The sequence below is a fragment of the Tetrao urogallus genome (genome assembly GCF_951394365.1).
Source record: "Tetrao urogallus genome assembly, chromosome: 1".
Lineage (NCBI taxonomy): Eukaryota > Metazoa > Chordata > Aves > Galliformes > Phasianidae > Tetrao > Tetrao urogallus.
Window position 1 is genome coordinate 28,684,707 of NC_136813.1, and position 27,471 is coordinate 28,712,177.

The following is a 27,471-nucleotide window of genomic DNA, read 5'->3' on the forward strand; positions in this document are numbered from 1 at the left end:
GTGACGCGTTTTGTAGTGGCCGGCCGGCGGTGCGGCTCCTCACGCGGCGGGCATGCAGCCGGGCGGCGAGCTGGGCTCCGCCGTGAGCCCGTTCGGCTGGTTCCCGCCGCCGCCGCTCCGCCCGCCCCTCTTTTGCCCGCCGCCTCCTTGGGAGCCCGGCTTCTGGCCGCCGCCCGACGGCTACGCCCCACCGCCGGCATGGTACCCGCCGGCCTACCAGGAGCCCCTGCGGCGGCCGCACAGTGGTGAGCGGGGAAGAAGGGGGTCCCGGCGCCTTCTTTCCTCCTTTTCCCTTCTCTTCCTTCTTGGAGCTGCCCCCAGTCTCGTTTCCTGATCCTTCAGCCCCGACTTGAATCTGCACGGCCCCTTTCCCTCGCTCCCCACCTGGTCGTGCGTGTGGGACTCATCGGCTGCAGCAACTGAAACCGACTGTTGTGTTGTGTGGGTTTTTGTTTTTGTTTGTTTTTTAAGGTGGAAATGGCCATTTTCCCCAGGAATGGCAAGGAGAGCAAGCGCCTGGATTTCATAAGCGTTCTCCAGGAGGAAACAACAGGCAGAAGGTATGGATGCTGAATTGGGCTATGTGGCCTTCAGTGTTCCCTTTCTGTGATAACTGTTCTGCGATGTTGGGACGGAGGTGACTCTGTATGGCTTGTGTCCCTGTGCATCCATTGTGCTCTTGACTAATGCTGCTGCCTCTGTGAGATTGAATGTACATGACAAGCAAAATAAGCGTGGTGCCCTGGCGTGATTGAGGAGGTGGTTCTTCTTCTCTGCGCTGTCCTTGTGAGGCTTCACCTGCAGTATTGTATCCAGGGTGATGGATGTTGGAGTGAGTCTAGAAGAGACCACTGGGATGAGGCTGGAGCACTTCTCCTATAAAATATAGAGGAGAGAACCGGGCTTGCTCTTCTTGGATGTTAAGGGGAAGCTCTTTACAGGGAAAGTGGTGAGATGCTGGAACAGGCTGCCCAGAGAGGTTGTGGATGCTCTGTCCCTTCAGGTGTTCAAGACCAGGTTGGATGGGGCCCTGGTCTAGTGCCATATCTGGAGATTGGTGGCCCTGCCTGTGGCAGGGGACTTGGAATTTGATCCTTTGAAGCCCTTTCAACCATTCTGTGATAAGTGGAGGTTCTGGAGGAGCCTCGTTGTGACCTTCCGATACTAAAGGGGGCATATAGGTAGCATACAGTATAGGGAAGTTAGGGAGGGAATATTCATCATATTCATCAGATAGCATGAGAGGACAAGAGGTAGCAGTTTCAATCTCATCTGTATCTACCCTATTAACTATAAGGAAGAAATCATATGCTTAGGGGTAGTGAGGCACTGATACAGGCTGCGCAGAGAAGCTATGGGTGCCCCATCCCTAAAGGTGCGTAATGCCAGGTTGGATGGGGCCCTGGGCAGCCTGAGCTGCTAGGTGGCAGCCCTGTACATGGCAGGAGGTTGGAACTGTTCGGTTCCTTCCAACTGAAGCTTTTCCATGAATTGGCCTCAAACCCTGAGCTCGACTAAGGGATCAAATCCTAAAACACGTAATCTCAATAAAAGCCTTTATTGTGATGATGCCCAGTTACATAGATCACTTTAATGGTCCATCATGTTTTCAGACCCTGGCAGCCTCATCACTTTGCTGTAATGGTGGGAGAGGGAAGGGTCCCTACTGCCCCCAAGCTCCTACCTGTCACATGAGAACAGGTGTAGACTGAATCTATGGGGAGGGGGTGTGGAGCTGTAGCCCTCACTCTTTTTCAAGCTGCTGACAAGCCTGTGTCTGCAGAAGTGATAACTGATAGGGTGGTAGAAGAAAGAACTGAGTGCAGTACATTTTGTTTGGAAAACGAATGATGTCAATTTTAGCTTTGTTAGTTTAGATATTTGGTAATACCTCAAATAAAACATTCCAAACAATTTATTTCCTATCTAATTAAGCAGGGTAACCTTTTAACTGCTATACTAATGTTTTTTTCCTTTCTCTTAGAACAAAAAGAAGAAGGAGCCAGTTTTCTCTCACTATTGTGATACCTGTGACCGAGGCTATAAAAACCAGGAGAAGTATGATGAACATATTTCACAACATACACAGGTTGAACTTTGCTTGCTTTTTTATTTCAATCTCTAGTTTTTCACATATAAACAGATAACTGTATTCACTCTTATGATGGTAGACCTAGCAACAGATTCCTGAGTTGGTAGTAATTTTTTTTTTAATGCTGTGTGTAGGGAAGCTTGTATTTTTTGTGTTATTGCTCAAGTCATTTTAATGTTCTTCTGAATATTGCTAGTTCACCCCAGCACTGAGTAGCTTCACTGACATCATCGTAGCATGTGAAATATGTGTGAAAATGCTTTATGTAGAAGAGATTTTAAAAATGCCCTCCTTTATTGCAAAGGAGTAACACAATTTGAAATTGGCTAGCCCCATAAATCTTTCTTTCAGCTTTGCTTTACATTATCTCTGATTATGAGGCATGTTGTCTTCATTAGCTGTACAAAAATCAGATGGAACTTAAAAGTACATTAACCCTAATTTTTTTTTTTGCAGTCATGATTGTTTTAAAATTGTATTGCTTAAAACCTGTGCCATCAGCTGTATAATCATCTGGTGCAGAATTTGACTTTTAGATAAATGTTGTAATTTTCTTGTATAACGTGATATGCCTGAAGTTCACTCCCTTTATCTTGCAGTGCACAGAAGAAGGATGCAGTTTCAATGCACACGAGAAGTTAGTTCAGATACACTGGAAGAATGTAGGTATCCCAGCTGTCTCCCAGAATATTAATCTTTGCTGTCTTCATGTAGCAGGAGGGTTAAAACTAGATGATCGTTATGGTCCTTTTCAACCCAGGCTGTTCTATAATTCTTTCTTTTTTTTCATTCTTCTGAAATTACAACATCACTTCTGAGTAAGTTCTTTAAGTTCTTTACTAGAGAGTGGTGAGGTGCTGGCACAGGCTGCCCAGAGAGGTTGTGGATACCCTGTCCCTGGAGGTGTTCAAGGCCAGGTTGGATGGGGCCCTGGGCAGCCTGGTCTAGTGTTAAGTGTGGAGGCTGGTGGCCCTGCATGTGGCAGGGGGTTGGAGATTCATGATCCTTGAGGTCCCTTCCAACCTGGGCCGTTCTGTGAGTTGAATCTGTTATTAAAAAAAAAATCTTATGGGTATAAATGTTCAGTACTGTATCTTAATGAATTTTAATGTGGTTGCTATGTGCAGTCTCAGCATGATTGGAGATTAAGTGCAGTACCCTTTTTCCTTTTGTTTTTTTTTCTGCTCCCCCTTCTGGCTTTGAAACACCTTTGAATTTCTTCCTTAGGTACATGGACCTGGTGCTAAGAGAATAAAATTAGATAGTCCAGAAGAGATTGCTAGATGGAGAGAAGAAAGAAAAAAGTGAGTAATTGCTTGACACTTTCTAAAGAACAAAATATACAAATGGCATTGTAACTAAAGTATGGGGTGAAGTTCATATGCAGCAGGATTTCTCATTTTCTCATTTGCTGTGATGTGAGGTGTATAACTTGATGCTGTTTACCAGCAGCCTGTGCTTCCATAGGCCTTTTCACGGTGGCTTTCTCACAGTTAACTCCTTTTCAGTAGATGTAAGATGCTGTAGGGTTTCCTCACTTCTGTACCTGACTTGGAATACAGTTTTGAGTGATCAGTGCACGGGTGAAACAAACCTATAAGTAGGAGTTGTGATGCAGAGTGGGAAGTTGTATAAATCAAATTTCAAGGTTGCTAATGATCAGCTTTGGCATTGTGCTAGTGACCTCTTGAGATGAAAGTAAAACAACTTGTCTGGTACAGTCTTAAAGCTCATGCTTTTATAACAGTATCTCCAAAGGAGAAAATTAATACTTGTTTTATTTTCAACTTTGTGTACATTTTTGTCTTCTGAGATGCTTGTGGGAGAGCTGTTGGTGCTAAGGCTTATGTGTCAAAATGGTTTTTAAGGTGCATGCAAGTACATGCTTTGCTGTGTATTAGAAACATGTTTGTACATTCATTTTCTGCTTCTCTAATGTTTATATGTTGTGTGCCTGGGGAGTGGATACTGTGAGTCAGAGCAAAATTTATATGCTGAGTGATGATACTCTGCCTTAGATAGGGGTCTCTAGAAATTCAAAAAACTATGGTAGATAGTTGTTTTTTTTCTTTCATATGACTATAATTTTGTTGTGGTACGAGGTTCCTGGGAGCCTTTTGTTTTCTGTAGCATACTGTAATAAGTGGAAATAAAGTCACAGTCATGAGCACCGTCAAAAAAGGCAGTGTGGGATGAGCCGAGGCCGCTAGGTGGAGTAGTGCTGTTGCTTATTTTGGTGTGTCTGTTTCTATGTGGGTGTCTCATAATAGATGCATGTAAAACGACTACCTGAGTGGCTTGTGTTAATTTTTGTACAAAAGCTGAGATAGCTGTACTAGCACTTAATAAAAGAAACAACTAAATAAAAGCAATGAAAGCCAAATCTGAAGATTCTGCAAAGCATTCATTGGGTGTCCAACAAAGCAATGGTATGGTATGGAAGATCTGACTCACAGTAAACACTCAATTTGAAAGAGGGGGGGAAAAGGACATGAGGGAGTCTGAACTATTAGGGAGTTTTGATTTATGGTGACATGTAAAAGCTTTTCTTTCTAGAAGCTCTAATCAGAGCTAAGAATGAATCTTTTTAGGTCATTAGTAGTTGGTTTCTAATTAGTTTCTGGTGATTTAATGTGTTTATTTTCATACTGCATCCCTGACATTTGTTTTGGTTGTTCTTCCAGCTGCTGTAAATAATGACTTAGAGTTCCAGTGTCCATGATTAGCTGCTGTGTTGTTTAGTCGAGTATCCTGCTATCATCTATTAAAGCCTGTCTTTAAAGTGCAGCATCTGTGTGATGAGGGAGGGGAGAATAGTAATGAGTGAACGTCTTTGCAGGAAGTGTGCCAGGTCAGAATGCTGTTTTGCTTTTCCAGTTTCTATACAATGCCCTTCTTGTTGCAGCCTTTGCATATCTCTTCACCTAAAGGCTTTTTAATTGCTTATGGCTTACTGAATTTGCTGAAGAGGCCAGTCTGAAGGCTTTTTAATGTTTTTTGATCCAGTGAATTGGAAAGCAGGCAGTCTGAAGTTACGTGGGCAGTGATAGAGATGCAATTCTATGAGATCTGAGAATCGAGTGTACCCTCAGCAACTTTGCAGACAGCACCAAGCTGAGTGGCTCATGTACACATAATAAGGTTCCACAAAACCAAGTGATGTACTTGGGTTGAGGCAATCCCAGATATAAGTACAGAGTGGGGAAGAACTCATTGAGATCAGAGCTGCGGGTAAGGAATTGGATGTTCTGTTGGATGAAAACCTTGAAATGAACCAGCAGTTTGTACTTGCAGCCCGGAAGCCTAACCGTATCCTGGGCTGCATTGGAAGAGGGGTGGACAGCAGGGAGAGGAAAGGGATTGTTGCTGTCTACTATGACCTTGTGAGGCCCCATGTGGGGTATTGTAACCAGACCTGGGATCCCCAGCACAAGAGGTGTGGAGTTGTTCAAAGAGGTGTAGAGGAGGGCCCTGAAGATGATCAGGGAGCTGGAGCACCTCTCCTGGGAATAAAGGTTGAGGGAGTTGGGCCTGCTTAGCTTGGAGAGGAAAAAACTTCAGTGAGACTTCATTGCAGCCTTCCAGTACTTAAAGGGAGCTCATAAACAGGAGGGAGATGGACTTTTCTACACAGGTAGAAAATGATAGGACAAGGGGGAATGACTTTAAACTATAAGATGGGAGATTTTAGATTAGAAGTCGGGGAAGTTTTTCACAGAGAAGGTAATAAGATGCTGGAGTGTCCTACCCAAAGAGGTTGTAGATGCCCATCCCTAGAGGTGTTCAAGGCCAGGTTGGATGGGAGCTCTATGTAATGTGATCTAGTGCCTGATCTAGCAACTGGCAGCCCTGCCCACAGCAGGGAGTTGGAAATACATGGAGTCCCTTCCAACCCAAGCCATTCTATGATTCCTTTGTTTGGAAGACAAATGGTTGTGAAGGCTGACCTTAGCTTTGGTGATTACAACTGCTTTTCTTGTTTTGACTTGTCCATTCCAACTGTTGAGAAATGTGCTATTCTAGCATTTTTTAAATGCAAGCTTAAAGGGAATCACCAACAGTGCATTTTCTTACTGCACAGAATGTGGCATTGCTGTCTTCTATTCTTTCCAAGTGAAATCTGAGTACTAGTTGTCCATCTGTTTCTAACCAGCTCTTCCTGAGCAGAGGTTACTAGAAAACATGCCAAGGCAGCTCTGATGTTGAAGCAAACACCTAAGCTTATTTTTGCTTGTGTTTTGATATAACACTGGATGATTTTCTCAATCTTGTGTATTGCTTCTAAATTCTGGCCTGCCCTGCTTTCTTTAACCCAGTCCAGTTAGGGAATGACTACAGTATTTCCTTGCAATACATTTGATAGGCTGAGCATCTATTTAATAAGTGAAGACTAGTGCTGTCGATCAAACCAATTTGTAATCCCCTAGTTGATAATGATAGCTCTTGGCATCTTCCCTGGTGATACATTCACAGTAGTTAAATAGGTAATAAGGAAAATTAATTTCTTAGTGCCTGGTACAAGTAGTGCAGACAAAGTGAAGTGGATTAAATGTTTTAAGGTGGATGTAATGGATAGAACTTACTGGTACGCACTGGGAATTAATAAAACTGCCTCAGCTAACATGTGGTGAAATCACCCTGCAGATGCAATGCTAGATAAAATGCCTGGGAGACTCAGAACAGAATTTTATCAGCTCTCTGTGGGCCCATTTGGGCTTTATGTGTCCCTTTTGCTGTTGGTTGTGTGCTCAGTCAGGACCAGCTCTGTAAGTCACAGTGCTTTTCCTATGAAGATAAATTTGTGTAGCTTTGGACTCCAGAAATGTGCTGTGTAAACTGCTATAGAAACAGTTCTGTTTTCAGTTAGGCACTGACAAAGCTCTTTGTGCTTTCTAAGAGCTCTGTTTACTTTGTTTATTTGGGCAGGATGTAGTGCACTGGACTATCAAGCATGTATGATTTTGGCTAGAGCACTCGTTTGTTGGAAAAAAATAACCTGTTTACTAGGGCACAAGCTGTGCCAAGTTGTTTACAGGACCTGAGTGCTGGGTTACTTCTGTTCTTCTGTTACTTCATTGGAGCTTGTAGCTAACATTTTAAGAACCTCATTTTATTGATAGAGGAGGGCATATCTTCTAAGGATACAAGCCTGGGTCAGCACATCAGATCATAAAATGTGACCCCTTTATGTGTTGAAATTCAGTATGTGCTCTTTGTATTCTGCACTGCAACACTTCAGGAGCTGTCTTCCTAGCTTGGCCTCTCTAAGAAAGAATTTTCTATCAAAGAAAAAGGTGGGGAAAAAAATTCCTCTTTCTGGTTTCTCTTGAATATCTTGTTAGCTGCTCTTAGGTGGTGAAGTTTACAAAGTGTGGGTCTCTTTTGTGTAGTTTCACCTTGGGGGTATAATGTAATGTTTGCACTGTAGGCATCTGCCTCCACTCTGGAACTAGGTGGAATTTGCTGTTTCCATGGGCAGATCTGGCTGATGCTCTGTTTTGTTACTACATGTGCAAGCCCCTCCTATTGCCCAGTTCAAACAGAACAACCCTGAATCCAGCCAGTTGTTGTGCACTAGTGAAGCATAAATATATAATGAGGACTCTTGCGTGGACAATCACTCATAATACAGGTCAAGCAGTAAAATTTCTTAATAATTGCAGAAAGCCAAGTTGGTGTTATCTTTTATTCTCATGATGTTACCAATCTTGGCTAGAACAGCCTGGCCAATTTGTGTTTCTTTAACCAAAATGCATTTGTCAGGAGTTGCACAGACCTGTTTAGCAGTGCTGAGCTCTGGGATTGTACTGGGTGGCTGTAATGCCCCATTCCTGGGGTTGTTCAAGGCCAGGTTGTATGGGGCCTTGGGCAACCTGATTTAGTGCCCAGTTCAGTAGTTGGCAAACCTGTCTTTGACAGGGAGTTTGAAACTAGATGATCTTCAAGGTTCTTCCCAACCCAAGCCATTCTATGGTATCTGTAACAGGCTGCCCAGAGGCTGTGGAGTCTCTTCCTTGGACATCTTCCAAAGCTTCCTGGTCATGAACCCAGGCACCCTATTCTGGCTTTCCCTGCTGAAGCAGGCAGTTGGACCAGATGGCCTTTGGAGGTCTCTTCCCAACCTCAGCATTTCTGTGGTTCTGTGATGAGATGTGGATTTACTTCCATTTTGCAAGGTTGGGTTCGACTCGCTCTGCTTTGGGATGAGTGGGGTTGATGTGGTCTAGTCACCCAATCTGCAACTGGAGTGCTCTGCTCAGCCTTGTAGCACAGCAGAGCACCTGGGGAGGTGTGAATCCAGTCTACCTTGTATCTGCCAACTGAAGACTTGGAAGTCTAGAGCTTACTGCCCACCAAATCCCTAGATTGCAAAATAAGCTATAGGGGCCTTTTTAATCATCATAAAATGCTCTGTGCATGCGCACTGCAAAATGGGTGCATTTTCTGTAGAAGATAAAGGTAATGAGTGAAATGCTATCTGTTATCTTTGTCGGGGAGAGTTGGAGTAAGCAGTTGCTACAGGTGCTGTAAAATGTACCTTTGCAGGAGTATTTGGACTTCAGATGCGAGCTTTCTACAGCTGTTAGTTTCTGTCCGTCAATTGAAAAGGTTTTCTAAAAGAAAGCGTGTCTGTCTTGGCACTGAGTTGAATTAAAAGCATTCATGGAGTCCATTACAGTGGCTCAGTGGAGGGAGTGGTAACTTGTAGGAATGAAAGTGGGAGGCAGTTGGGTCTCAAAGTGTGTTGTTGAGTGCGTGTCTGAGTATGTCTTTAATCAGCATAACTGCAAGAGCACTTCCGAGACTTTTGCTCCAGGGTTAAGGGTTTTACCTTATGTCCTTATTTTTAATGACCAAGAGGAGCTTGGAGTTCTCCTGTGTATAACTATCTTACAAATAACTCTTTTCTTCTGTGGGCCTTACTCATGTGAAAGCATCCTAAGTTTCCTCCTAGAAGTATGGAGGGGCTGTCAAGCACAGGGGTCTTTGAATGTGAAGCTCTTGAGATAAAATAATTCATTCCGTGCCTGCTGCATATTAGGAGCTTTATAACATGGATAAAGAAATGCAAGTAGTGGGGAAGAGTGGAGGTGAAATACCATATCCCTGTGCTCACTTCAGCTATGTATGGTGGGTTTCTGGGAGAAATCCAATGAAAATAGACTCTGATAGCCTAAACTCAAATCCTCTCAAGACAATTCTGTGATGTTGTTTAGGTGTGCCTTAGAAAATGCTTGTTATCTTTTTTCCTTGATAAGTAGTCAAAGCTGTCTTGAGTCAGCATGAAGCTTATCATTCTTACTGTAAAATAGGGAAGATGCATGTGTTAAGATTAAATATTTAAAGAAAGATGTGTTCTTTTTGATAACTATATGTAGTGAGCAGCTGTTCTAAGTTCCTTGTTACTCCATTTTAATAGACATCAAATATTTATGTTTTGTGATACTTTTTGGAAAGGGGTGGGAGTGCTTGCCATTTACCACCTTTATCTCAAAGCACTGAGGTCTGGCTAACTGGTGTTTACAGAGCATCCAGCGTTGCCATTTAAGGGCTTTGACAGCAATCTACAGGAGGCCTTGCATGTTGGAACTGGCATGGTGTACATCTGCAGGGAAGAATGGTGAGGGAAGTGGGGAGTGGGAAGAGAGAGGTGGTTTGGTTTGGTGGATGATTGTAATAGTAGATTTGTTTTGTTCTGCATGACTTAGCAGTTTTTCTCGAAGCTGGAATAAAAAGCTGGTAATATTGGTGTAGTAGAGTTCAATATGCAAGCTCAATTCTGAATACTGTGCAGGAAGAAGCTTTTTTCCCTTAACTATGCTATTAAGGGAATCTTTTGCATGCAGAAGCTGTTCTTAAAACCCTATTTTATGTAAGAGCTGAGCCATTGGTTTGCTAAAGGCATATACCTCAGGATCCTTAAATACTCTGGTTAAAGCACTGAGTAATTAAATTGCGAGAGTAAATCATGTGCTGTGGTATATAGGGACAGGCAGAGGGTCCAAAAGCATGAGTCAGCTGTTAGTCTTCAGCTTGTCTGATGGTTAGGTAAATCTAATAGTGCCAATTTAGTGGATTTTTCTTGCATGGGAGCGTGTGACCATAAATACTCAGGTTTCTTTTCTTCATCAGTGCCTTTTTAAGAAGGAAGCAGTCTGGTACGCTTACATGAAACATAGAAACTCTCTCATGCTTATAGAGAATGTTAGTTTGGTAGAGGGTGGGTTGGCCAACTATTTCAAGAGCATATGAACATTTCAAGAGCATATGAATTTTTTTCTTCTAGAAATTTTCCTACATTAGCAAACATTGAAAAGAAGAAAGTTATGCAGATGGAGAAGGAGGAAAGAGGAGAAGTCCTCACCACCCCGCAGTTTGGGTAAGCATTTTAAAATCAGCTTACTATTTTCCTTTTAATGAGTTCAGGCATATGCTTTCTTACTGTGGTCTCCAAGCACTTATGGCTTGCACTGTGCACACGATCTAGCTGGCCTTTAGCAGAGGACAGGTCACTTGACAAATGGCAGATGTAATGTTCCTTTGTTTACAGTGCTTCATAGTCCACTTCAGTTAAATTAAACAATGATTGTGTTAGAAACCTGATGATGTTCTTGCTGAATTCTGCACTCTGGTTTATTTGAGAAGCACATTCTAGTGGCTATTCATTAGTTCACCATAACCTTGGTCTCTGAAAAAGAAATAAGGGGGATGGAAGTCACACAACATAATTAATCTGTGGTCTAATCCTCTTATGCCTGGAAATGGCCAAGAGACTTTGTGTGGATTTGGCTTTTTACTCTCTGCTTTCAGATGATAAATCAATGATCAAGTGAAGAGCAGAGGAAGATTTAACTTTGTTTTTATGGTTTAGATAGTGCTATTGTTGCTTCTTTTACCCTCCATCTTCATTATCTATCTGCTGCCTTTGCTCTGGGCCCAGTACTTGGTCCTCTTGGATTTTTCTGTTCATTCTCTCATACTGTGAATTACTTTTTCCATTTTATCTTTTTAAAATCTTTTTCCACAGTGTTAGTGTTATATGGAAATAGCCAACTCCATCAGCCTTGCTTTAGGGACTGCGGGAGGACTTCTACGTAAAATGATCCACCACCCCCAGCATGTTGTTTAAGCTAGAATGACTGAGCCAGAAGGCAGGAGTGGACCCAGTTCTAAGAGGCTCTTGCTGAATTTCCTGCTATGTGGAAGTGAAGCTGGAGTTTGACTTCTCTCCCCTCAAGGGGATGACAAAATAAAGAGCTTGAACTATGGTAAATCAGTTGAGCCAGTGCAGAATGAGGTTCAGACAAGGCTAGTATAATTTGTTAAATGGTAGTGGTACAGATTACCTTGGTACAGCATGTGCTTCAGATGTTCAAATGTTTACTCACCCTTTCCCTGCCCCCTTCAGCTTGCTGCCTTTTATTCCTCAGGAAGGAAAGGCTTATAAAATACTGATGCAGATGTACTTTGCACACAGGGGTCCAAAACTACAAATGTGGAGTTACATTTGAAGAGTCTTGGATGCAAAGATGAGTTTTGCTTGTCAGAATAATAAGCTATTTAGTGTCTACAGGTTTATTTGGCAACATGGCTGTTCTAGTGAACTGTGAGTCAGATGCCAAATGTAACCTTAAAAGTAGTCAGAAATCTTCTAGGTATGTTAGTAACTTTATCTGGAAAACTGTTAGGGAAGGGGAAAAAAAAAAGCCCTAAAAGCTGCTAGTCGATTGCAGTTTGCTTTCGCTTAGTGACCTTTATTTCTAGTTAATTTTAGAAATTTCCTGCATTTTTTTCTGCTTTTCCCTGAACTTGTAGCCCAGAAGGCTTGCTCTACTGTCCAAAAACCTGTCGTTTCTGCTTGGTTTATCAACAGCAAAGATTCTGAAATTGTTGCTTATCTGGCAAACTTAATGATGCATGAGGCAAAAATAGAATACATCTTGTTCTTTGCAAGCTGTACTATTAAAGCAAATAGCTAAGTAAGATTTAGAAAGGATTAGACACTTAACACTTCTACAACACTTTCCATTTGTGGTTCTCTGAAGTGCTTTACAACTGCTAATTCCCAGCATCCCTGTGTATGAGATTAGAGAGGCAGGAGGACCACTTGGGCAGTCTGTGGTGTCTTGCAACAGCTAATTAATAGCACATGGCTCTTTATCCTCTTTAAACAGGAAGTGAAGAGTACATCTTTCAGTAGAAGAAGGCAGATACCAGGCTGGCACTTGCTGGGATGTGTTTGTGACCTTGGGGTTTCTTTCTGGGTATTTGAGGCCCTGTGGAAACTAGAATGTTTTTGTCCCTGGTCAAGGACAGTATCAGCTTGTATTTACTCTGTATTGTCCAAGCTGTACAACAACATTCTGAATTTAAAGCCTAATATAAATTCAGAAGTGAAGTTTGGAATCCTAAAACGAGGTGAGTTACAGGAGACAGTAGCCTTACTTCATGGATAAGAGGCTGATACACAGGAAGGTGGTGGCTTGTATCTCTTGTCACATGAGAACTATGGTGAATGATGCTATCAGGGCTGAGCATTCAGTGCTAGACACTCAAGGAATGGCTGAAGAATTAAATGTTTTGACATCATATAAAACCGTTTTGAATGCTCTACCTGGTGCTGTTTGCCTCAAGAGGAACTTAAAACTGGAGAAGAGTGAAAGAAGGGGTCGTTAGTTAGAAGTGTAAACATTTTTGTACAGGCAGAGGTCTGTGGTTTGGGAGGATTGTGTGACAGGAAAAAATGTGTATGGGTGAGAAGAGGTAATTAGAATATCTATGCGCTGTTTCTTGTAACTTGAGGGGAAAAATGAAGTTAACAGATGACTGTTCTATTCTCAGAGTGAGAACAAACCAAAGGAATCTTTCTCTACAAAGCATTAACAACTTGCTGCAAAATGTGGAGTAAAGCAGAAGTTTACGCAGCAATGCACAACGTGAGGCACAAAGCTATCAGTGTTCAGTGAGCTGCTCTGGTTGGAGAGGGTGTCTAGGTGGTACAATGCTGAAAGCTGGAAGAAGATGAGAAATGTGACTGCTTGTGAGAAAAGGGGGCATAAAAAATAGACCTGTTCTGCTAGCTGCCTACCAATGACATGGTGCCAGGTTAGAAACACACCTTTGAGGCTTATCTTGCAGGTGCGTGGCTCAAGGCCCAAGGAAAAGTGTCAGGAAGAAGTTCTTGCCCAACCATGGTATCATACAGCTGACTAGGGCTAACAGGATCTCTGCTGTGCTGTAAGTGAGACTGAGGGACAGTGTACTGAGCCAAATGAACCATGGGACTGGATCAAGACTGTCAGATCTTTTGTTATTATAATGTGCTCGTGACTCTTTGCAGTCTTTGCAAGTGTTGATGAATTAACTTTCTGTTGTTTGAAAAAAAATATTTTCAGGAGGCTTAGGTTGTCAGTTCTGTATTTGCTTTTCTGACTGGGTCACACCTGTTCTCATATCTATACATTCTGAGTTTGTTTGGCTGACCAGGTTCCTTCTAGAAATATGCTTTGTAGAATAATCTGGAAGGCCAGCAGAACTAGCCTGCTGTTCTCATTTGTAATTGATTTGCTTTGTCCCAGTGGAAATCTTTCTTCTTTTCCATTAGAGTGAAAGAGAAGAGCAGCACGTTAGTTTAGAAGGAAGAGCAGGCAGTCGTTGCATCTGAGCGTTCACTGAGCTGTAACTGGAAAAAGACTTCAGTAGTGGAAGTGTGCCCTGTTAAAAGATAAAATTCATCAACTTCAGACTTTTCATGTAACCCTGCCAGTGAGATGAGCTGTAACTGCATGTGTGGTCTGTTACCACACGTTAGCTGAGCTAGAGCAAGTCCTGGTGTTCTACTCTGTTGCTGCACCTTGCGTGCACCTGAGCTGCTGAGTGACTTCAGTAGATTTTACTCTCCTAGGCTGTTATTCTGTGAACTCTGTTTCTCTTCTCCAGCAAAATGAAGGGAATGTGGAAAGCTACAGAAGATGAGAGGTCTGGGCAGCAAGGAAGACAGAAGAGAAAACAGAAGCGTCAGTTCTGGAAGAAATTTAAGAAAAATGGTGGTGATAGTAATGTACCATCACAAAGAAATCAAAATGAAGCTAATGGACCAGGAAACAGTACATGTGAAAAAAAACATGAAAAACAGCCTGCTTTGGAGACTCAGCCATGCATGAAGGATGTTGATCCGCTCAGTTTTCTAGCAAACAGTGATGTTGGTAAGATGAAAAAGGTCAAGGAACTTCTAAGTAGTGTTGATTACTGAACTTCTGTGACGCTAGCAGCTTTGGGGAAGAGCTGGGGATTTCAATATAACCAAGCAACAAAGAAACCCCACCATACTGTCATTGATGAAAAGAGAGCTAATTAGACATGTGTATAATGGAAGGCTTTTTCTTAGTAGAAAATTGATGGAAAGCTTTTCCAGTATGCTGGGACAATAATACTACTCATTGTTATTAACAAAGAAGCATGGTAGTATGGCTAGAACTATTCTAGGGTCGACAGGGGCACAAATCTGTAACTTTGAATGTAGTCCAACATCCCTGTGTCTAAGTCTTGCATTTAGAACTTCCTTTTAAATGGAAATTTCTGTATCCTGATTCAGAACATGATCTTCTAAGAGATCTTATAGAATATTCTGGATACTGACTTGGTGCTTTAAATCCAATATTTAGCTAACAAATCAAAGAGGGTTTCTAGGCTCTTAAAGAACAAAATTGAGGCTGCCAACAAGTTTGTGTGCAATCGTATTTATTCTGCTGTAAGTATTATGCAACTGACTAAAGCACATGCATCAAATTAAGTTACTACATTAACGCATAAAGTAAGAAAATATTTACAAAGCCAAAAGAATCAAGTATTGCAACAAAAGAATTATTTTTGAAGGGTGTTTAATATGTTTTAGTGTTTTGCAAATATTTAGAGTGCGAAAACAATGAACTTCCTTGTATGGGTTAAATGACATGAAAATATAACCATTTTTCTTGTAATTCCATTTTTTCCCCAAATTATCCAACTTGCTGTTGATGCTCTCCATATGTGTGCATTTCCTGAAGTATTACTGCTTAGGCTTTTTTGTGAGCATGTTCTGTTTTCCCTGTGCTGGCAGCAATATAAACTATACTGGTAGAACTATTTCTAATATAGTCAGCAGTGATGTAGTGCTCTTAGAATGTCAACGTAAGTTGACTTATGCTCTAGTTTGTTGGGTATATTTTTTAAAGCAACAAGGCTAGAATGCATCCCCTGGAAAGGCTTCTGATGTTGAGTTTCTCCTCTTGAAGACATAATCTTCAATTAATGGGTACAAGAACTCAGCATCCCTGTGCAATTTGTTTATTCCACTCATCTGCGTGTTGGGAAACTAAGTATGATTAAATATAGCTGCGTTTCCCCACAGCATCTGTGCTTTACTTAATGATAGGAATTTGAATTGTATGCGAGTACAACTAGGGACTTCTGTTATAATAGGTAGAAAAGGAATGCAGTACTTAATAATGTGTAATAAATCCAGTTCATTTTTCTATAATGAAGTAGAACAAACATTTCTTTCAAAATCCTACATCTGAAGTCCATGGTTTTGCTGTATAGAAACGTTTTGTTGGAGTATTTAAACCTTTCAAACAGCAAGAGCCCTTTCTCTAGAGGCAGTGTGTTTGTGCATAATGCGTTCACTGAAGTTCTTTTCAGTAGCTCGTTCCTTCAGAGCTAAGACATTCAATGAGAGATGAGGAAAACAATTTTCCTCTTCATTTATAAACAGAAACAAGATAAAGTGCCAGGTCTAAAATTCCTGAGGGAATTCTGATCAGAAGCAGGCAATTGTATGCATTAGTGCATAACACTTCCTCAAGTTGTTTTACTGTAATACACTTTCTATTTGATAGTGTTTTCTGAATTTGCTGCAAGTTGAGTGTTGGTATCCCTGTTCACTGCAGGGGAGTTGGACTCGATGGCCCTCAGAGGTCTCTTCCAACTCTCAGGATCTATGATTCTATGAAGTTTAATTTTAGCAATTTATAATAGCTTCTTTGCATATTCATAAACTCATTTCCAGTTTTGTGGCCAGATGCTCTTTAAGGAAGTATAAAAAACGTGTGTGACTCCTGCACTCACTCAACAGTCTGAGTGTGATGGAAGTAAAGAGCAACTAGGAATCGAAACTATCAAGATAACTTGGAGTAAATGCCAGAGCTTTATGCTTGCTTAAGTATGCCATATGAAATACGTTCTGCTAGGAAAATGCACTCTGTTTTCCATGAGCTTCCAGTGTAATTGCAAGTTGATGTGATTGCTGAACCACTGAGTCAACCATAAGGTCTTATAAGGTAAAGAAGCAGGTAATAGTTTAAATCAATGCCTGTGTGTTTATCAAAGTTCTACCAAATAACATGAGCTTCAGTGAAATGAATTGACAGTTGTTACTGAGACACTAAAACAAAATAATAAAGCACTTATGGTTTAAAAGTGAAGATCTCAAAAGTGTTTATTACAAAGTATTGCACCACTCTCCTGTGGAGTATAATGTTCAAGCTGCAACAGCTGGGATATATAAGGATGCAACATTCTTTGTAAAAACAAGACTGCAACCAGTCTATTTCTTTTAGCCCAAAGAGTCTCTTTCCTTAATGTCTGTGGTAATTTTTCTGTTAACTTCAGTGCTATCAGAGTCTTTCCAAGGTCTTAATGCATATAGATACTTTGCATCAAACTAAAGCCATCATAATTACATACATTTGTGTATATATATTTAGGAAGGTTGCTCTGTGTATGTCTCCTGTTGTCATAGTCCTGTCAATTTCAGCATTTTTGTATCACTTGCCCATTTTCTGTGTTCCTAGTATTCATTTTTTTTCTGGAGTGGTTTTTAGACTGCAGTAACTCACTCATGCATATCCGTAATGCTCTGTGAGGATTTTAATATTAAATGATCTGAAGTCCTGCTGAAAACAGATTGTTTGATATGTAGCCTATGTCCTAAATGTCCCCAGTGAACTTTTTTTCTATCCAAGAATTTCTGTTTTTCAAATCCTCACTCTGAGGCTAATTTGCATGTTTAAATTACTGGTTTTTAAATCCTTCTTCCCCACCCCTTGCCTCCACAGGACTAAATCCAGCAAAACCTCAAAACACATTATGAAATCTCTTTTTCTCCTCACTTGCTCTTGAAATAAAACCTATAATTATATTTAATATACGAAGAAACTGGGCTGTAGTTCGGGAAGTCAAACTATTGTTTCCATAACTTTGACTGTAAACCAGTGGTGAGACAGCTTGTCCTCCAAATCTGTGTTGGCTAGGTGGATATGCTTGTTATCAATCCATGGTATTGAGCAATGGTGCCTAACACTAGCTTTGCATAGTGATCATATGAGGATTTAACAATGCTGGCTGTTCATACAGGGAGTGTGGAGAAAAATCCCTCTTACCTTTTCTTCCCCTGCAGAGTCTGACAAGGATGAAGCAGAAACTGAAGATGCAAAGCTGGAGATGACTGTTGTTCCCAAACAGGTCACCTCAGCCTTGAGTTCATTGTCAGCCAACTATGGGAGTGCCTCTGAGAGTGAGCCTGAAGGTGTGTAGATGCTCTTCCTCTGATGTTCTCCTCTCCCTATCTCTTCTTTCCCAGTGCTGCTGTGTTTTATTTGGAAATATTTTCTTTCTGAATGCCGGGAGGCTTCACTTCTCATGCATTTGATCCCTTATCTACCACTGCACTCTCCGTTTATTTGTAGATGCAGCCCTTACAAGTGTGGTAGCCCACTGGCATTCTTTGGTTGCATCCCTGAACTGCTGAAAGCTGCAGCTTTCAGTGTCTGTCAACCTACATAGTACTTAAAGTTTCTTAAAGAAGCTTTTAGAGAAATCAGAATGAAATGCAACATGTAGTGATTAGCCCAGGTTATGCATAAGGTATAGTGCCAGTTCAGAGGTTGTATCTCCAGGACTCTTTTGGCTATGGAACTGCCTCTTGATCTGGGCCCTCTCTGCCAGTGCTGTAATTCAGAACTGTCTTATACTATCCTGTTTTTTGTTGGTTTTTTTTTTTTTTTGTGGCTTACTCTAGCAGAGGGAACCTTTTTAAAGGTTCAACATAGGAATATTTTTGCAGTCTGTGCAGAGAACCTCTCCAGTCTGCTTCTGGGGACATTGCATGCTAGTACAGGTGTAAGTCATGTGCAGAAGGAGTCAGGGAGAAGTAAAAGCATGTGTCATTATTTTAGCTGTAGTCTTTTCCTCCATTCGTTCCTTGTCCCAGTTGGAGCAGTAAATGGGGTTTCTCTGTAAGCCATTACTCACTCCCAGTATGGTGATAACTCTTGATATTAGGAGAGTACCCAGGCAGAGGATAGCATTTGTGCAGTCCTCCGGTGCGCTGCAATGACCTTATCCACCAGGGTTGTGCCTCATCTAATTCCTTGTCTTTTTCTAAGCCTATAGCATATTTTAGAACATCTCATACAGTGTTTCCTGAAAGATTGGGTGGATTTCTTTCCACCCTTTGTTTGCTTTTTCTCAGCACCATGACCTTAGATGAAGGGTGGACATAACATTTCTTTGGTTAGGGTGTGTATTGTCAAATTTTCCAGGCTTCTTATAGGCATGCAGTTCTGGGGGGTGGGAAAGGTAGCCTGTCTTCAAGTTTGAACAGAGCTAGGAAAACACTGTTGTGCTCACCCTATGAACTAATTTCCATGTCCTTAAGGGCTTTTTCCATCGAAGGCTGCTGAGTTTTGCAATGAGATTTGAACTCTGCAGTGCTTGGATGTTGTGCTGCTTTGAGCATATGCATCAGTGTATAGCAGAGAACTGCAGCTGCTTGTTTGCAGTTGATTACAATGCCTTACTTGTCCCAGGTGGCTAACTTAAAGTTGGAGAGAAGCTAGGAGATGGGACTGAACTTAGCCATGCTCTGCCCTGTGTAGTGATTTTCTCAACAGCCAAACTTGCATCAAGTTATACTGTGGTGTGGAAGGAGTGTGCTTTAAGTGAACCCAAGGCAGAGACTTCAAAATCTTGTTCAACTCCTTGAACACAACAGAACAAAACCTATCCCTCTGCAGTACTGAAAAAGAGTAACTGTCTCATTTACCATTCCATGACTGCTTAGAGATAACTTCTTATTTTTAAATAAAAGCCCACTCACAAAACAACAGAAATCCAAAACCCCAAACAAAAGCCTCCCTTCTCCCAAGTGAAGTGTGTACTTCTTCAGGTTGTGTAGAAAGAATACTCAAGAATTGCCAGTGCATGGGAATATAAGCATGTTAGAGGCCTTTAAGTTTGGGAGAAAAGTGTTGGTGTGTCTTTTGCTTTTGTTTTTTAGAAGTCTCTGTCAAGATTGCAACAAAAGCTGAGGAAAATGAAGCAGCACCTCAGAGTCCTGATGTTCCTCAGAATCCAAAGCTGAATCAGCAGCTTCCAGAATCTACAGACACAATGCTAAGAAGCTCAAACTCAAATACAGGCTTTTCCAGAGTCCCTGATAAAAGGGCAAAGAGAACATTACCTCTCCTTCCAAAGCGTCGTCCGACTCTGCTGGAAATGGTAAGCTTTTATTGTTACAGTGGTGTTTGCTATACAAGAGCAGCACAACCTGTGAGCAGTTCTCCTCTCCCCTCAAGAAGTTAGAGGGGTCTAGCTGAAGCAAAGGCCAGGTCTTAAAATAGCAAATAAGTGTTTCTCTCAAAGCATAGATGCTGAAACAGACAAATGAAAATATCCTGGCGTGCATTCAGGTAACAACTGATTTTGGTGAGCAGAAGACAACTTAATTGTGTGCTTGAAATGAGCTGCACAAAAAAACCCACAAACCTTTATTTGTCTCTCTCCCCTTCCTGTATTAATATTGTGTGTAATCCCATCAGATTTATGCTGATCCTCCTCTCTTTGCACTCGGCTTTGTTATTCAGCTGCCTGATTGAGGAGGAGGCAGTTTTTTCAGCTGCAAAATTCTTGTTAACAGGGATGCTGGTGTCTTAAACTGTTGAGTGCTGTTGAACTGCAACCTGCACATGCATGGGGTTCTTCTCTGTAGGCATGTTTGAACCAATCTGAGGAAGTGACTGCAGGTCATGTTGAAGACTAGGTTGGTGTCAGAAGGATCAAAAAGAGGTTTGCAGGTGTCAGTGTAATGAACAGCAACCTGAAGTACTCTCTATGAAATTGGTTTTCTTTAGTGTAGACAAAACTTTGCCAGTGCTCTTACCGCTTTCAGTTCTCTTAAGCAATATTTGCTAGGAGAGCAAGATCAGATAGGTTACACAGTTTTCCTGCCAAAGCAAAAAAACTAGGCACAGCTAAGGAACAAGCAGAGAGCAGAGTGCCACTGGCATCAGGAGTCTGATACAGCACAGGATGTCTAGGCAAGAGATAGTCCATGATCTACATCCCAAGTAGCAGATCTGGGAGAAATCCCTTGATAGTCTTCTTAGTAACACGTAGTACATTTACTGCCAAGAAATAAAGCTGCTAGTGAATGGAAAAGGAAGTGTTTGTCCTTCATTTGTGTAGCTCCCTAAGCACACAGTAGTCTTTATCTCTTACTATTCTAAGTTGTTGGTGATCAAAGCAGTAAAGACTCAGGAGTAAGTCATATGAAGGTCTTGAATATTGAGAGAAAAATGGCACAGATGCTGGCTGAACACGGGGATCCTGATTTGTGGCTTGTTAGTCTGTTTTTAAAAGTACATTTTATCTTTTGCCTTTTAATGTTTCTTAAAGGATGTGTACTGTGGCTGTCAATTACAGAGGAGTTCTTGAGATTTGCATGTAGGCTTTTAAAGCTTCAAGGAACCAAGGGTGATATTTCTTAGTGAATCACTGAAAACGTTTCCAAAAAGTGAAGAATCTTTGCTCAGGAAGTGATGCTACATGAATGAAATGATTTTTTTCTGTTTTGAAAGAGGGGCACTTGGACAGTGAATTTAGGCACTACTACACATGACTATCATAGTCTTGCAAACAGTGTACACTTAGCAATGCTGTTTGCTGACAGGCCTCTGCAGAAGTTGCTCCAGAGATACCCATCACTGCATTTAAAAATAGGTAGGGATGATGCATCTCATCTGTAACTTTGTTATGCTGTGTGGAAATTCAGCGCTTTCTTCCTCACCTACAAAAATAATATAATTGTAGTGTCCATTCTCTGCCCTACTGTGCATCTACAAGTTGAGACAGGTTTATGAAGATTCATGTAAGGTGCTAGTACTGGTAACAGCTGGTGCCAGCTGCGTGCAGCACCTCTTAAAAAAATAGTCTAAATAGAAATATGTGTACTTTAAAGTGGCTGGCTAGATTTACCAAGCTTCTCTGTGGCTTTGCAAGCAAAATCTGGCTAGGATGTGTAATACAGAACTCCTGAAAATGGTCAGGTAGGTAAAGATTTAGCTACTTGCTTTAAACATGTAGTTTCACACTATCAGCCCTGCTCACAATGACAGAATTTTCCTTCAGCATTCTGACTGGTTTTTAACACACAAATGATCTTTAGTCAGGCTGAAAGAAATAAGGAAGGTCTTCAGCATTTTGGTTAAGTTGTTAGACTTAAGTTGGTGAATTATGTCCCAAAATAGATGCTGCTATTTAAGTCCACAATCTAATAGCTGTTGAAACATGCCCTTTCTGTATAAGTATCTTTTACTCAGATATTTTCTAATAAAAGATGCACAGGATATTAAATTACAGATACAGTATAGCCTGCAAAGCTTAAAAAATGCTGATAGAATTTCTACCCTGATGTATTGTCCAGAGCCTGGAATTCTTCATTTTGGATGTTGGGTAGCTCATGTCTGTGATATGTGAGCACAGTCATTTGAATGTACCCTGGAAGATGATTGAAGAGGAAATTCTGTGTGTTTAGGTGTATTATTGATGTTCTCTGTCACCTGAGCAAATTGAGATTGACAGCATAATCCAAATGGTAGATTTTTCAGCTTGTTCAGCCTGACTTAATGTGTTATTGGTGCTAAATAAGTGATGCTTAAACATACATGATTTGGGCATGTAATTCGTCCATTTTAGTGGATCAGCCATGTATAAATACCAGTTGTGGTCCTTCTAACCTCTCTCCTTTTGGCCTCCTTGCCAGATGCCTGTTCCCACCTGTTCTTACCCACACATCTTTGTAGGCTTGTGTCAACTACAGGCCAGCGGAGGGAAATATGCATCACTTTCTTTTCCTTCTTTGCAGTTACTGGCCCAGGACATCCGACATGAAAGGAATGTGATTTTGCAGTGTGTTCGATACATTGTACGAAATGATGTGTTTGGACTTCATTTAAAACCAGAAACAGAAGCTAAAACAGAGACTGGACAGGCCTCTAAAACTACAGCAGAGGCTTTGACGGACAAGCTTGATGGATCTCATTGTTCTTGTAGCTCTGACCTTCAGTTAGCAGGAAAAGAAAAAGATGTGTTATTAATAGCCCATGGTGAGGAAGCACCCATATATCAGGTATCACAGATGCATCACTCAGCAGATGAGGAGATATGGGAAACCCCAGCAATTCACAGTGAAGAAGGTGTCTGAAGATGATAAAGGCTCAGCTTTTCTACTTGACATCCGTTTTTCTTTTTTGGAAGACATAATTATTACAAAATCATTAAAGTATATGATGAGAACAGTTAAAACTATGTTTCTGTTCTGCTCTGCCTGAGGTGACTGCTTCTTTGTGAAAACAGCATCTGTGTTGAGTAATTTTATTTCCCCACAGCTGAAATACAGCAGTGGCACAGAGTATGATCTGTCCTAGAGAAGGTGTGGATCCCTGGTTTTGAGCTTCAGATCTCTAATGTTTTACTTTGGTATGGATCGTTTCAGTCCGTTGCCACAGCCAAATAGTGCTGGAGTATGGTGGATCCTTCTCATGTGAAATCATGGCCTAGAGTGTATATGAGTATCTGAGCTTCTGGAGTTATCTGAGTGTTCTGAAATGATTATTCATTACATTTCTTTCAGCTGTTATTGGTCTGAAGTATAAATGGGAAAAAAAAACAATCCAAGTGGGAGAAATAACTGACTTGGCTTTAAAAGCACTGCTTGTACCGTGAGTATCTAATTGAACTGAGCAGAGAAGTAGAAATGAGAGAGTGCACTGATGCAAGAAGGATTTTTTTTTAAAAAAATGTCAGTGTCAGTAAGTACTGCTTGTATCAGTGCTAGATCTGTGTTTGACCTCAGGTACTCATCGTTACACCTTAGACCTTAACTGTTGTCATAGGCATTACCTGTCAGGTTTAACTCTTGAAGCAAACTCCTGGTACTGAGAGTATTAGGTTGATTAGAAATGTTGCTAAGAGATGCTTGTTTCTCTGTCCTCAGTGTTCTTTGGGTATTTTAGTTTGCTGTCTGGAGAAATGTCTTCCTTGGCCTGTTGGTGGATGTTTGTACAGTATCTACTGACTTTTCATGGATTTGTGCATACTCGTTCTTCTGTGTGGCTGTACACACATGAACTGTTGTGAACACTGGCAGAAAATAAAACCAAACCATCAGCCAAGGTTTAGGAACGAGTTCTCTTGATTACATTGTGCATTTGTTTGTTAGAATCCTTCTTGTGCAGGTGTTAGTTTGTCACACTGACACTGAAAACATGTCATGAAAATAATCTGTTGTCAAGTCTTCCACTTCAAAGTATTTTGCTTTGTGTCGTTTAGTCATGGTTAAATGTCAGAGCTGAGTTACTTTCTCAGGGATCATGGTTTTTCCTTGGTAGCAGTCTAGCTTAGCCCTCCATTCCACCACCTAAACATGACTCCTGATGCTGTTTAACGAGGGTTATTTTCTGTCCTCTGGTTTCTTAAATTAGAATTTGTGCCATACATTTCGTCTGTGGTGTATAAAAAAAAAAAAACAAAAACAAAACAAGAAGCTGAAAATTCTGTCCCACCACTCTATTTATAGTGATAATTGCATATTGTGCACTGTCTAAACTGATGGAATTCTATAAATATCAACACCCTTGTTTTATATAAAAAAAAAAGTGTAGTATAGACTGATGCAGTACTGGATCATAAACATATTTCCAAGGCAGATGATTTAATTCTTCTCATGATGGTCCCACAAGCCATCTCACTGACTTGGACATGGTTCTTACAGTCTTACTGTTATGAAAATATTGGCAGTGGGCTCTCAGCCACAGAGATCTGGCACTCAGGCAGAACCTGGCTTCTGAGTGGGTTGTACCAGTGCTGTTGAACCATATGGGTAACAACTGCACACATGCAGGAAAAGAAATGGAGGTCTTAAAATCAATGTGTAACTGCACTTTAATCAACCTTTAACATGCTTCTATCCCTACCAAGTTGATGGCAGAGCTTTTCTTTGATTGTATACTCTGACTCCATGTAACAAAAACAAAACCAAAACTTTAATCTGAATTCTTTATACTGTTGTCGTATATTTCAATATTAAACTTTCTCACAAAAAAAGACTTTGTCAGAAGAAAATCTTTTCAAAGTGGGTTTCTTCTCGGGGAAATCTCTGCAGGGTTGACATAAATCAGCAATTGTTTCTTAGGACCTATGTTCCACAAATGCTAATTGCTATTGTACTTTGAGTCTTCTGCTTCTGACTGCAGTTCACAGTTGAACAGAGCAACAGCACAAGTTGAAGCTCTGTCTTTTCCTGTTCTCTGCTTTTATTTTCCTTCTAGGCAGAGTCCAGATTTCACATTTCCCCCCTTCCTGCTATTCATCTTTAAACTCAGCCTTTGGTTATGAAAGCTGCTGTAATAACCTTTCTGATACAGACAGAGCAGTACAGACAAATACCTATAAGCTTCTCCTGCCCTACCAACTTCCCTGTTCTTTTCTTAGTTGAATTGATGGGTTTTATTTACTCTTCTTAGCATTGAGATGCCTGCGTGTGAAAAGAACTTCTTGCTTCTGACATGATATGAGAACAAGTGTCTTGATTAATCTCTGTGTAGGTTTTTGCCTTTAACATTGTTTTCTGTTGTGGTTCCTTCTAATTTTTGCAGTGCTATTAGGGGAAAGTCCTACTTCTCAGGGTTTGTGACTCATTTCAGATAAAAATATTCCAGTGACAACCTTCACACTTCTGAAAATTTTATTTTTACCTTCTTTTATAACTTAACCACAGAAAATGTAACTGTGTCTAGTGATATACACCTTTGAGTCTTTGTTTTAAATCCAGCCCACCTATCGAGCTAGATGAATTGGGAGGGGGATTTAAAAAAAAAAAAACAAAAAAAACAAAAAAAAAAAAAACAGATTTCATGGCTTGGTTTTTGTGGTGGTGCAATCTAGGCTTTGCTGTTAACCAAGTCATGCTACAGCACAGCAGCTGCCATCTGAGACTGGGGCGTGAGGAACAAGTGGTGTTTTCCAACCCAGTATGACTTGGTCAACAGTAGTATCTGCAACCAATTGATTGTGTTAATGTTGCAGTCCTTGCATCAAGAGCACCTGAGATGGGATGGTTTGGCCCTGTGTAGAAGGGAGACGCTGGTTCTGCTGTTAGTGCTCTGATCTGTATCAATTCCTTACAACTGGGTGCATCTCTGCTTCCCTTTGTGTAACTGGTTATAACTGCGCTGCAAGACTTAAATTATGTAGGAGCAAGTCATACAGTTGTAACAGATCTTAGATATTTAAAGAGTGTTGAGAAACAAATCTAAGTACTTGAGCAGATTGTTCTGCCAAAGGCAGAAGGTTAGGCTGCGCTATTGCATTCCCCAAACTGTCTAGACATATCTGGCCTGCCTTTGACTGATGTTAGTATGAAGGCACTCTTGAATGCCTTTAAAAGCAGATGGCTATTGGAGAAAGCTTCTGAAGACTGGAAAAGCAAACGTCATTTCTATGTTCAGGAGGAATCCACACATCAGCAGGTAGTCAAACTCTCCTTGATTCCAGGGAAAGTGCTGCAGCAGGTAAGCTTAGCAAGTGTCTCCTGATTCAAGGTACTTGGAATTACCATGGAGAAATGCTTGATCAATTGAGTTGTCTTCTGTAATGAGACTATTTGCTTAGTGGCTGAAGGTAAAGTAGTAGAAGGTGTTGTTTACTACAACTTCAGCAATTTTTCAAGGTCTCTAAAATCATCACCGATGGGGTACGGGCTAAATAAGTGGGCAGCGAGGTGGACTAAACACTGGCTGAACTGCCAAGCTCATGGGGGTTATGATCAGTTCTCAGTAGGTTGAGAGAGTGGTACTTTCCGATCAGTGCTGGTGAGGTACTTGGAGTTCTCAGTCTGAATCTGGGTTCTCCAGTGCAAAAGAGACCTGAGTACAGTGGACAAGTCCAGTTCAGGGCCATAGAAAATTAACAGCTGGGGCTGGAGAGCAGGGAAAGGCTGAGAGCTGGAACTCCTCAGCTGGAGAAGAGAAATCTTGAAGGATCTTACTTGTGCAGGTAAATACTGATGTGAATAAGGAAAATGGGGTCAAGCTCTTTTGAGGTCCCCAGTGCCAGCACAAAAGGCAATGGATGCTAACCAAAACACAACGTGCATCTCATAAATGGAAGGAAGCTTCTTTAAGAAGGAAGCTGAAGTGGAGGCATTGCTTGAAATTACTCTGGTGTGGGCAAGTCCTTCAGGAGCTCTGCTCCCATCGAGGAACAAAGCAGGAAAAGCCTTCCTGCTGCCCACACCAAGCTGACAGACAGCTTGGTTAGGAGACAGACAGCAGGGTTAAAGAGAAGACACTGGGGCTGGACTCAGCATCTGTGACGTTGGCCTATAGCCTGCATTGGTTTCCAGTGCTGCCCTTGCTCGACCTTGGGCTTCAGCTTTGCACAAGGGCTTGCAGAGGGGAAAGCTGAATGTAGTACTTTATATCTTCCTGCGATGCAATTTGAGACATGAATGAAAAATGCTATGTAAGTGTTAGGTATTGCTGTTACTTGGGAGGTGACAAGAAGAGGTGTCAGCCTGGGTGTTTATTGATGCAGTCTGGAATTGCTTAATACCTGGAAGAAACTTCCCCTCTCCCTGCTTCTCATTGCTCATCTGGCTTATGCTGTGTGACTACCTTCCTAATTTGTCCTCCGGTTTCTAAATATACCCTACAGGCAGTGGCTCTTGTCTTGTAAGACAGTTTTCTTGGCATGGTATAACTTTTCCATCTTTCTTTAATGTATATATGTAAAGGGAATTGTATAGACTCTATATGGGCATGGAGCTTTGTGTGAAAGAAATGCCAGCTCAGTAAAATAAAGTTTACACTGAGGAGTATTTGATGGGTTAAAGATGTATGTGGTCACATTAGCAGGTGATTGTTCTGGGTGAGGGGAAGTCTAGTGTGAATTTCTGGAAGTACTCATCCTGGGTAACTAACATCATGATTAAGATGCTGGTCTGGATGTGTGTTGCAGAAAATGAGATGAGAAATTGGAACAAATGCAATGTGTAATCAAGA

At 41.2% G+C, this 27,471-nt stretch overlaps 1 protein-coding gene across 1 annotated transcript; it reads left to right on the forward strand.

The window, feature by feature from the left end:
• Positions 1–52: 52 nt before the first annotated feature.
• NUFIP1 (nuclear FMR1 interacting protein 1) lies at positions 53–22,613 on the forward strand (the record flags this gene model as incomplete). Its single annotated transcript, XM_079543164.1, has 10 exons — positions 53–245; positions 472–560; positions 1,985–2,089; positions 2,692–2,754; positions 3,320–3,396; positions 10,380–10,472; positions 14,033–14,298; positions 17,529–17,657; positions 19,410–19,630; positions 22,275–22,613. The coding sequence occupies 10 exons, from the start codon at positions 53–55 to the stop codon at positions 22,611–22,613; spliced, it is 1,575 nt and encodes a 524-aa protein (XP_079399290.1).
• Positions 22,614–27,471: the final 4,858 nt, after the last annotated feature.